The following is a 12,500-nucleotide window of genomic DNA, read 5'->3' as shown; positions in this document are numbered from 1 at the left end:
GTGCACACGCACAACAACAGATAAGACAAGACATGTCCTACATATAGATATACATATAGATATAGATATAAACATACAGACTACAGCACATACACGTACAGCAGCATAAGTTTTCTTTAAAGTGGTCATTCTACAGCAGCACAGCCCTTAGCTGGCTCATAATAAATCAGTACTCATTATATTTCCACTTCAGGGTTCTCCATACGGCCTCTCACAGGCCCAAGACCCTGGTGTCCAGTTCGTTCACTGCAGCAGAGGTCGGGCGGGCTGATTGGCACGTCAATCAACCAATAGCAATCTGAGTCCAGAGGTCTGGCACGTCAATCAACCAATAGCAACCTAGAGAGTCTAGAGGTCTGGCACGTCAATCAACCAATAGCAACCTAGAGAGTCTAGAGGTCTGGCACGTCAATCAACCAATAGCAACCTAGAGAGTCTAGAGGTCTGGCACGTCAATCAACCAATAGCAACCTAGAGAGTCTAGAGGTCTCCTCCTCCAATCAGCTCCCTCACCTCCAGGATGTGGCTGGCGTCCTCGGGGTAGGGGGTGTATCCGCTCTCCTTGCTCCCCTTGTAGAACCACAGGCCGCGGCGCACCTCGGAGGGCGGCTCGCTCCAGTACACGGCGTGGCGGCTCCTCTCCTTCAGACGCACGTCGTAGCGACTCCCCTCGACGGGCACGACCACGTCCTTCTCCTGCTCCTGCCCGAGCTCCTGACTCCACGCTACACAACACAACACAACACACCAATCACAACACAACACAACACAACACAACACAATCACCCACACAACACTACACAACACAACACACAACACAACACAACAATCACCCACACAACACTACACAACACAACACACCAACACCACAACACCACAACACAACACAACACACCAATCACACCCACACACACACACACAACACAACACAACACAACACAACACAACACAACACCAATCACACAACACAACACAACACAACACACCACACCACACCACACCACACCACACCACACCACACCACACAACACCACACAACACAACACACCAATCACACAACACTACACAACACAACACAACACAACACAACACAACACACCACAACACAACACAACACACCAAACCAATCACAGTCACACAACACAACACAACACACATCACAACACAACACAACACAACACAACACAAATCACACCACAACACACCACAACACAACACAACACAACACAACACAACACACCACACCACACCACACCACACCACACCAATCACAGTCACCCACACAACACACTTCCAGGAAACAGCCATGACAGCGCGTGAACGAGTGGTTTGCTCACCGTACGCCTCCTCCAGCTTGTGGGAGTCCTCGTAGCTGAGGGGGAGCCAGGGGCTCTTCTCGCCCGCAGGCGGGCAGTAGAACCAGTGGGGGCGCACCGGCTCGCTCAGGCTGCCCTTACTAGCCATGGCAGACGGGCCTTCACCAATCTAAGGTCGACTACCTACAGTGATATTGGACACTATAAGGAAAAACACATCATATGAATTCCTTAAGTAAAAGAACTTACTCTAATTACTCTTTAAGTAATAATTCTGTCTCAATTGTACCACATCGATGCCAAAAAAAAAGAAAAGAAATATAAATCTGAGGAGCAGGGTTGTCATAATAAGAGGGTTTCTTGTCGTGACAAACAGGTCTGGAATAGAAGAACCTTCCGTAATGGATCTCCCCTGGTCTGGTGTAGACCTACTGAATCCTCATCTGATCAGGACCGCCGTCGGTCTCAGAGTAAACTGCTGCCTGGGACAGCTTTTAGACATGACCAACAAACAACATGTTCTTTCTCTTTCATTCCCCTCTGACTGAATCAAGACTAACGCATTCACCAAGTTATCAATACCAGCACAGACATGTCTTTATCAATAAACTAATCAATACATCCCAATCAATACACAATGATACCAATCAACCCCCCCCCCACACACACACACACACACACACCGGACTTAGGGTTTTCAGAGGAATATCCAAAACCCCTACTGTAAAAGCCTACTTAAGCCTGATTCTCAACTTGAGTCTATAGATTCTGTTGCTTAATGCATAGCAGTCTTGCAAGACGTCTCTTTTCCAGCTCTGGATAATCAGTTTCTTATTACCAGAAGAACAACTGGTAGTTGACTAAATTATATCCTAGCCTAATGAACAATAGGATCTTAATGGTTAGGCCAACCAGTAATCTTGTTTAAGATGTCACTTCAGCATCAGTGGGCAGAGGACCGAAAACACACGGACACGCTTTAGTGCTGAAACGCGCTGAGAGGAAAACTTTACGGTCAGGAAGGATATCTCTGATTTCAGGAAACAAGTCAAAAGGAATCATAAAATAATACTCAGGATTTGAGTGTTTCACCAAAACAATAAATTACTAACCGTGTGTCGCTCAGGTTGAATATAATCTCACAGAGAATAGAAAAGCATTATGATCAATAATCTTTCTGAATAACGACGATTAACACAAAACAACGCCAGATGTCAAACTATCACAAATCCTCCTTCATCACTGCATACATCAAAACAGTGAGCTATTCTAACTAGTTTGGAAGCATCCAGAAGAAATACCCCTCTAGATTTGTGTGTTGTTTAAAGGTCAGTTCGACCCTTCCCCAATCCCCGCCCTCAGTAGTGTGATTTTCCTTATCTTCAGGAGGTTACCTCAGAAAAAGGGATTTTTCCCGCTTATCGTTACTTCTGACACGACAAAGACGCGAATAAAGTTCATGTCTATGTCACAGTGAAGCAAGTTAGCTGACAGCGCGTCAATGACCCTGTAGGCTACGGTACCATATGCTGCTGCTAAAAAAAGGCTACGAACGACATTATAGCAGTGATGATAATAGCGTGACTTACGCTGATCCACGTGTGTAGGATGCCGAGTTTTTACGGATAAAAAAAAAACCGAAACCACCTTCACAGTATATCTTTAAACTATAGTCTTCATTCGTCGGTAAGACTTCATGTTCGACATCGAACGATTTAAGGGGTGGCGTTATAGTACAGTGTGCTCAGTACAAAATACAGAATGACACAAAGCATTTTGAATACTTGAATGTTTTTATTTATAACAGGTGTGTATTTACTTCAATCATTCAGTTAAGTTAAGCGCAAAAGTCTTGACCAAGCCTTTCAAACTCCATGGCAACAGTATGCCGCCCTTCACAGTCAATGTGTCATGTCCAAAGGAACACGGTGTTCCCTGTGAGATGCGGCGCACAGTACATATGGACTATGGGTGATATACATACATACACCCGCAGATAGCATGGTCAAAGTTCTTCCCTAAACAAACATAGCAAAGTTCTTTAAAAAAGGTAACACGTCGGAGTCAACACACATTTGACAAGTTACAAACTCTGTTGGCAAGTGGCCTGAATCGCATGTCGAAAATTCATAAATAAACAGTCACTTAATCACGACTGTTGATAGTCTGACACAAACTCCCAACATGTGTTTACACGGAATCTGTTAGCTTGAATACGGTCATCTCACTACTTAAACCCCCCCCCCGAAAAGTGTGCAAGGCATTACACAACCCTATCAAGTGGTAGCCTGCTGAATCCCCACCGTCAGTTACAATAAAGTTCCTGAATGTTTAACACAATATTTAACACAAGTGGCTTATGGAAGCCCAGACGAGGCAACCCAGTGACTGGTGGCAGCGCCCCCTATGGGTGATACTGTATAACAACAGGCAGCATCTACAGAACTAAGGGAAGGAAACTGGGGTGGGACAGGGTGGCAGAGTTGGGTGAGGGGTGGTGGCATGGTGTGGCTGTTCAGGTGGGTCCGAGGGCAGGTAACGTGCCCACACAACGTTCTGCCCCACTGTAGGAATGTGCTACTGAACCAGTGCTCCTGAAGTCTGCTCCGGGGGGCACACACAGCAAAGATCTATCTCTCTCTCTCTCTCTCCCTCTCTCTCTATCCCCCCCTCTCTCCCTCCCCCCTCTCACTCTACGTCAACTGAACACTGTCCCTCTCTCCCTCCCTCTCTCTCTCCCTCCCTCTCTCTCTCTCTCTCTCTCCCTCTCTTTTTCTCTCTACCCCCCCTCTCTCCCTCCCCCCTCTCACTCTCAGTCAACTGAACACTGTCCCTCTCTCTCTCCCTCTCTCTCTCCCTCCCTCTCTCTCTCTCTCCCTCCCTCCCTCTCTCTCTCTTTCTCTCCCTCTCCCTCCCTCCCTCCCTCTCAGACAACTGAAAAACGCTGACGCCTAGTAGTGTGTCCAAATACTCAGCAGCTCGTCATACACTTCTGCTAAATATCACAAACGTCAGCTAAACATGTGTAGCTGATTAGCATATGTGTAACTTATCCTCAGCAACAGGTACGCTGAGACATACTGCATTAAGGGGTCATCAACAGGTACGCTGAAACATACTGCATTAAGGGGTCACCAACAGGTACGCTGAAACATACTGCTTTAAGGGGTCACCAACAGGTACGCTGAAACATACTGCATTAAGGGGTCACCAAGTCTGCTATGTGACTAAAACAACTTCCTCTGAACTGCTGGCAAACCCCTTGCTGTGTGTCGTCCACACGCTTGCACCCCTGAGAAGGCATGAGTGAGAGAGAGAGAGAGAGCGGGGGACAGTTTGGGCTTTCTGTGCTGTGGGACAGGGTGGGGAACTACGTCTTTCCTGGAATGGGCGTGGAAAAAAGAGGAGGACGGAAAGAAGGAAGGCAAGATGGAGAGAGAGAGAGAGAGAGAGAGAGAGAGAGAGAGAGGCAGATACAGCAAGGAAAGAGAGATGGGGACGAGAGGATGAGAACGAGAGAGAAAAAGGGAGAAGAGAGATGAAGAAAGAGAGGATGAGAGTGACAGATGGAGGTAGGGTGAGATGGAGTGAGAGAGGGAGTGAGAGAGGGAGTGAGAGAGGCCCCTAGAGGGGCAGGAGGTAGGGTGAGATGAAGTGAGAGACGGAGTGAGAGAGGGAGGGAGGGATAGAGGGAGTGAGAGAGGGAGTGAGAGAGGGAGGGAGGGATAGAGGGAGTGAGAGAGGGAGTGAGAGAGGGAGGGAGGGATAGAGGGAGTGAGAGAGGGAGTGAGAGAGGGAGGGAGGGAGTGAGGGAGAGAGAGAGGGAGTGAGAGAGGCCCCTAGAGGGGCAGGAGGTAGGGTGAGATGAAGTGAGAGAGGGAGGGAGGGATAGAGGGAGGGAGGGATAGAGGGAGTGAGAGAGGCCCCTAGAGGGGCAGGAGGTAGGGTGAGATGAAGTGAGAGAGGGAGAGAGAGAGAGAGACGGAGTGAGAGAGGGAGTGAGAGAGGGAGAGAGGGAGTGAGAGAGGGAGTGAGAGAGGCCCCTAGAGGGGCAGGAGGTATCCGGATCTCTGCTTGCTCTCCTGCGCCCCTCCCGTGGCCCCGGGCGCTTCTCGGAGCCTGAGGGGCCGGTGGCAGTCGGGGTCGCTGAGCGGCGGGTAGTGCTGCCGGTAGCACAGGTACGAGAACACCATGCCCAGAAGAGAACCCACCAGCACGTCTAAAGGTCAGAGGTCACAACAGAGAACAAAAAGGAAGGGGGGAATTACTCATACAGTTCCATTTATGTTGCCATGGCAATAACATTCATATAAACATCAGGTAAAGATCTATTTGATGGAACTCAACAGGAGAGCGGTTCTAGGCGGTTCTACAGTGTGTGGGCACCATTAGGGCTAAACAGAGGTGTGCATCAACATGGCAGATACACAGCACTAGTAAGCCCTGTTCAGAATCAGAATCAGAATCAGGTTTTATTGGCCAAGTAAGTTTGCACAAAGAAGGAATTTGACTTGGTAAAGTGGCTCTCAATGTGCTTACACGAAAATATACATTACAACACAATACAAAACAAACAGTGCAACAGTGCAACGGTCTAAGAAGTTTAAGATATATATATACAAGGCGGAATGGCTTATATACAGTAGCTGTGAAATGTTACACAACAATAGTGCAAAGAAGAAGTGGAGAGTGCAAGAAGTGCAGGGACAAATATATATATGCTATATGTGCTACAGTGGGTTGATAGAGTTGATAGAGTACACGCTTCTGCTGATATTCTGTTTGTAACAGAAGTCTATTGAGATGCCTAACACACTGAGCCATCTCAATGCTTCACTGTGTACCAGTGGGCAGTTTGCATTCATGTGTGGACACAATAGCTTGCCATCTCATCACTGGGAGCTTTATACGGAGAGAGCAGTATTGTCATCTCATCACTGTGAGGTTTATACGGAGAGAGCAGTATTGTCATCTTATCACTGGGAGCTTTATAGGAGAGAGCAGTATTGCCATCTTATCACTGTGAGGTTTATATGGAGAGCAGTGTAAGAAAAAGGACGTTTCTTTGTGTTTGACGCAGCAATCTGTCTTTATTCCAGTAAAGTGCAGTAACCAAGCACGTGGAACATACTCAAATTCAGCGGCACAGATCTAAACCACAAGCATCTCCAACTCTGACCATATATAGTGTTTAAGGCACCTCCTAGGCTTCTAATGTAAATGAGCTAGGCTTGTAATGCAAACCGGTCTTGCAACCTTTTGTTGTTCTGTATGATAATCGGGTTTCTCTGACCCGCTGTCTGAGATGGTTCTCCATGGCCTACCCCTTTCACATACTATGATTAATTGCAGTCACTGGCTGCAGAATGCACTTACCGCTCAGACTCTGGCTGCAACGTGGCCAATATGGCTGAACACATGTAGCTCCATCTCTTCATAATGTGAGTGCATGATGTCATCTCTTCATAATGTGAGTGCATGACCTTTGACCTCACACCTTATTTTGCTTCCTGACCCCAGGTGGTCCTTTTATTTGTCACCATGATAAGATTACCATTTTGAACAGCAGTTGCTTGATCATGAATCTCATGTTCACTCACAGGATATGCTGTAATTTTCTTACAGCAGTTACCATTGTAGAGTGGTCTGCATCACTGTAGTCTTTCCTTCTGTCTTCTAAGGGGAGTCATACAGTGTGTGGTACCCAGTAGCTGAAACAAGCAGGACACGTATGCTTGTGTTAAAAGCACAAAGCATATGCTCGTGTTAAAAGTGAAGCCACTGAAGGGACTAAAACTGGCGGAGATTTCACCAAATATGGTTGGTTCTGGACGATGTTCTGTTTACCACGCACGCTCTGGCTGCAGAATGCACTTACTGCTCAGACTCTGGCTGCAACGTGGCCAATATGGCTGAACACATGTAGCTTCCTCTCTTCATAATGTGAGTGCATGACGTCATCTCTTCATAATGTGAGTGCATGACGTCATCTCTTCATAATGTGAGTGCATGACGCCATCTCTTCATAATGTGAGTGCATGACGTCATCTCTTCATAATGTGAGTGCATGACGTCATCTCTTCATAATGTGAGTGCATGACGTCATCTCTTCATAATGTGAGTGCATGACGTCATCTCTTCATAATGTGAGTGCATGACGCCATCTCTTCATAATGTGAGTGCATGACGTCATCTCTTCATAATGTGAGTGCATGACGTCATCTCTTCATAATGTGAGTGCATGACGTCATCTCTTCATAATGTGAGTGCATGACGTCATCTCTTCATAATGTGAGTGCATGACGTCATCTCTTCATAATGTGAGTGCATGACGTCATCTCTTCATAATGTGAGTGCATGATGTCATCTCTTCATAATGTGAGGGCATGACGTCATCTCTTCATAATGTGAGGGCATGAACTTTGACCTTATGACGTCATGCTGTTTACACTCATTGGCTGTTCCTGATAAGTCTCATATTAGATGCTACAGCTCTCTATCCAATCAAGTGAAGCCACTGAAGGGACTAAAACTGGCGGAGATTTCACCAAATATGGTTGGTTCTGGACGATGTTCTGTTTACCACGCACGCTCTGGCTGCAGAATGCACTTACTGCTCAGACTCTGGCTGCAACGTGGCCAATATGGCTGAACACATGTAGCTTCCTCTCTTCATAATGTGAGTGCATGACGTCATCTCTTCATAATGTGAGTGCATGACGTCATCTCTTCATAATGTGAGTGCATGACGCCATCTCTTCATAATGTGAGTGCATGACGTCATCTCTTCATAATGTGAGTGCATGACGTCATCTCTTCATAATGTGAGTGCATGACGTCATCTCTTCATAATGTGAGTGCATGACGTCATCTCTTCATAATGTGAGTGCATGACGCCATCTCTTCATAATGTGAGTGCATGACGTCATCTCTTCATAATGTGAGTGCATGACGTCATCTCTTCATAATGTGAGTGCATGACGTCATCTCTTCATAATGTGAGTGCATGACGTCATCTCTTCATAATGTGAGTGCATGACGTCATCTCTTCATAATGTGAGTGCATGACGTCATCTCTTCATAATGTGAGTGCATGATGTCATCTCTTCATAATGTGAGGGCATGACGTCATCTCTTCATAATGTGAGGGCATGAACTTTGACCTTATGACGTCATGCTGTTTACACTCATTGGCTGTTCCTGATAAGTCTCATATTAGATGCTACAGCTCTCTATCCAATCACAGCGCTGGAGTACACAGGAGAGAGCAGCCTCTATCCAATCACAGCGCAGGAGAGCAGCCTCTATCCAATCACAGCGCTGGAGTACACAGGAGAGAGCAGCCTCTATCCAATCACAGTGCTGGAGTACACAGGAGAGAGCAGCCTCTATCCAATCACAGCACAGGTTAGCAGCCTCTATCCAATCACAGCGCTGGAGTACACAGGAGAGAGCAGCTCTCTATCCAATCACAGCGCTGGAGTACACAGGAGAGAGCAGCCTCTATCCAATCACAGCGCAGGAGAGCAGCCTCTATCCAATCACAGCGCAGGAGAGCACAGGAGAGAGCAGCTCTCTATCCAATCACAACACAGGAGAGAGCAGCCTCTATCCAATCACAGCGCTGGAGAGCACAGGAGAGAGCAGCCTCTATCCAATCACAGCGCAGGAGAGAGCAGCCTCTATCCAATCACATCGCAGGAGAGAGCAGCCTCTATCCAATCACAGCGCAGGAGTACACAGGAGAGATCCGCTCTCTATCCAATCACAGCGCAGGAGAGAGCAGCCTCTATCCAATCACAGCGCTGGAGTACACAGCAGAGAGCAGGTCTCTATCCAATCACAGCGCAGGAGAGCAGCCTCTAACCAATCACAGCGCTGGAGAGCAGCCTCTAACCAATCACAGCGCTGGAGAGCAGCCTCTATCCAATCACAGCGCTGGAGTACACAGGTTAGCAGCCTCTGAGGCAGTGTGTGAGAGCCGCAGTCTTAATTTTATGTGCATGTCATTTCTTTGTGCATATTATGTATTTGCTGTAAAGCACTTTGAGCTGCATTCTTTTGCATGAAAGGTGCTATATAAATAAAATGTTATTATTATTATTATTATTTTTATTATTAATCAGCGCCACCTGCTGGCTCTTCACTGCAGGAGGCTCCCAACACGAGACCCACGGAGCGCCAGGAAGCCGTGTCATTTCACGGTCAGCAGCCATCTTTGGTCACTTGTTCTATTCTCCTCTCTCTCCTCAATTCCTGTCAATCACTTTTTATCGTTTGCTTTGGCATAATAGCATTCCAATTACACAATGTCTGTCAAGGCTAAAAAGGCCAAGGGGGTGTGGACAATATAGGGGTATGGACAAAGGACAGCATTTAGCAGACACAAGAGCAGTTTCTCACTATGCCGCCCACCTAACACACACACACACACACACACACACACACACACACACACACACTCACGCACATACACACACACACACACACACACACTTACGCAAATACACACACAGACTCACGCCATACACACACGCACGCACGCAAACTCACGCACACACACACACACACACACACACACACACACACACACACACAAACACTCACGCACATACACACACACACACACACACACACACTCACGCACATACACACACACACACACACACACACACACACACACACACACACTCACGCACACACACACACACACACACACACACACACACACACACACACACACACACTCACACACACACACACACACACTCACGCACATACACACACACACACACACACACTCACGCACACACACACACACGCGAGCATGCACACACACACACACACACACACACACACACACACACACACACACACACACACTCACACACACACACACACACACACACGCGAGCATGCACGCACATACGCACACAAACTCACGCACACACACACACACACTCACGCACATACACACACACACACACACACGCGCGCATGCACGCACATACGCACGCAAACTCACGCACACACACACACACACACACACAAACACTCACGCACATACACACACACACTCACGCACATACACACACACACACACACACACTCACGCACACACACACACACGCGAGCATGCACACACACACACACACACACACACACACACACACACACACACACACACACACACACACACACACACACACACACGCGCGAGCATGCACGCACATACGCACACAAACTCACGCACACACACACACACACTCACGCACATACACACACACACACACACACGCGCGCATGCACGCACATACGCACGCAAACTCACGCACACACACACACACACACACAAACACTCACGCACATACACACACAGACTCATGCCATACACACACACACACACGCACGCACGCACGCACGCAAACTCACACACACACACATACACACGCACACATCCCCTCATGTCTTAATAATAATAATAATAATAATAATAATAATAATAACAATAATAATAACAATAAGGGTTTACCCCAGTGCTGCTTGTCTGTATTGGTTGTTTGTTCTGGTTTAGTTTGTATGACATGCAATTTTCCACCTATAATTAACACAGCAAGAATATGAACATGCAAATCAAATGTCTGTAGGTGCCTGCCTGTCTGTCTGTCTGTCTGTCTGTCTGTCTGTCTGTCTGTCTGCCTAACTGCGTGTCTGTCTGTCTGCCTAACTGTGTGTCTGTCTGTCTGTCTGTCTGTCTGTCCAGATTCTCCCATCTTCTCACATGCCCTCTTCATCAATCATACAAGAGTCACGAAACACACTCTCTCCCTCCCAGCTTACCTTGCCAGTGGTGTTTGTAGTCGCAGGTCCTGGACACGGCGATGAGGACGGCGAAGAGTAGAGGCGTGAGGAAGACACACAGCCTCCAGGAGCGCCCCCTACCTGCTGGGCTGAAGCAGTGCAGCTTCCCCCCGAGGTACAGAGCCGTGAAGCCCAGCCCTGCGAAGGCAACTGGAACAGAGACAGATGAGACATATTGAGCGTTGGATGAGAAATATTGAGTGTTGGATGAGACAGATGAGACATATTGAGTGTCAGATGAGACATATTGAGCGTCAGATGTCGGAGGAGTTTTAGAGGAGTTAAGACACACTTCTACACCACAGGCATCTACAGATGAGACATATTGAACGTCAGATGAGAAAGATGAGACATATTGAGCGTCTACAGATGCCTCCCACCAGGGGTTCAACCCACAGCGTTCATCAGAGAGTGTAACTCTTTGTAGCGTACTTTGATGCGTTTCTGATTTGTTGCAAGCTTGTGATCTAGCATGCTTAAACAAACTTTTGACTACATGTTTCGTAGGGCTACGTTGTTATAAACCTGCGATCGCACGCTGCTCTGTTAGACACGTCTATTAAAGCTGCAATATATGGTTTATGTGTTAGACACGTCTATTAAAGCTGCAATATATGGTTTATGTGTTAGACACGTCTATTAAAGCTGCAATATATGGTTTATGTGTTAGACACGTCTATTAAAGCTGCAATATATGGTTTATGTGTTAGACACGTCTATTAAAGCTGCAATATATGGTTTATGTGTTAGACACCTGTATTAAAGCTGCAATATATGGTTTATGTGTTAGACACGTCTATTAAAGCTGCAGTATGTTGTTTTTGTGTTAGACACGTCTATTAAAGCTGCAGTATGTTGTTTTTGTGTTAGACACGTCTATTAAAGCTGCAGTATGTTGTTTTTGTGTTAGACACGTCTATTAAAGCTGCAGTTTTCGGTCAAAGGTGAACATACAGACCAAACAAAGCAATATCATTGTGAAGGAAAAGTGAAGATATAAGTCTAGATATTGCACCTTTAACAACAGCACCACTTTTCCTCCCGCTGTCTGATCAAAGGATGTGTTTCTCACTGAAGTCTGAAACTATGAGCCACCACATGCTGTGCAAAACATCACATACAGCCACAACAAACAAACAACTCAGATCCCCACCAGGACAAACTCTGACTGTGTGCTGAGGCGGGCGGGCGGACGGGGGGACGGGCGGGCGGGCAGGCGGGCGGGCGGACGGAGAAATCTATTTCAGGGTGTCTCATCACGGCACTGAGGCAGAGCTGTGACAGGCCTCTGATGCCACACAAGTGTCTCACCGATGCATAACT

At 47.0% G+C, this 12,500-nt stretch overlaps 2 protein-coding genes across 2 annotated transcripts in view; both read right to left on the bottom strand.

The window, feature by feature from the left end:
- Positions 1 to 1,464, bottom strand: part of ddhd2 (DDHD domain containing 2) — a 13,659-nt gene extending 12,195 nt beyond the window's left edge. The window contains exons 1-2 of the mRNA XM_042709463.1: positions 1,338 to 1,464; positions 514 to 725 (exon numbers count right to left, since the gene is read on the bottom strand). Of these exons, the coding sequence (XP_042565397.1) occupies positions 514 to 725; positions 1,338 to 1,464 (339 nt within the window). The remainder of the gene's footprint in view (positions 1 to 513; positions 726 to 1,337) is intronic.
- A 3,850-nt stretch (positions 1,465 to 5,314) lies between these two features.
- plpp5 (phospholipid phosphatase 5) overlaps positions 5,315 to 12,500 on the bottom strand; it is a 17,948-nt gene continuing 10,762 nt past the window's right edge. The window contains exons 7-8 of the mRNA XM_031578033.2: positions 11,157 to 11,327; positions 5,315 to 5,535 (exon numbers count right to left, since the gene is read on the bottom strand). Coding sequence (XP_031433893.1) covers positions 5,360 to 5,535; positions 11,157 to 11,327 — 347 coding nt within the window. The 3' untranslated portion in view covers positions 5,315 to 5,359. The remainder of the gene's footprint in view (positions 5,536 to 11,156; positions 11,328 to 12,500) is intronic.

The sequence above is a fragment of the Clupea harengus genome, chromosome 12 (assembly GCF_900700415.2).
Source record: "Clupea harengus chromosome 12, Ch_v2.0.2, whole genome shotgun sequence".
NCBI classification, from domain to species: domain Eukaryota; kingdom Metazoa; phylum Chordata; class Actinopteri; order Clupeiformes; family Clupeidae; genus Clupea; species Clupea harengus.
The sequence above is the reverse complement of the archived record's forward strand: the minus strand, read 5'-3'. Positions and strand labels throughout refer to the sequence as shown.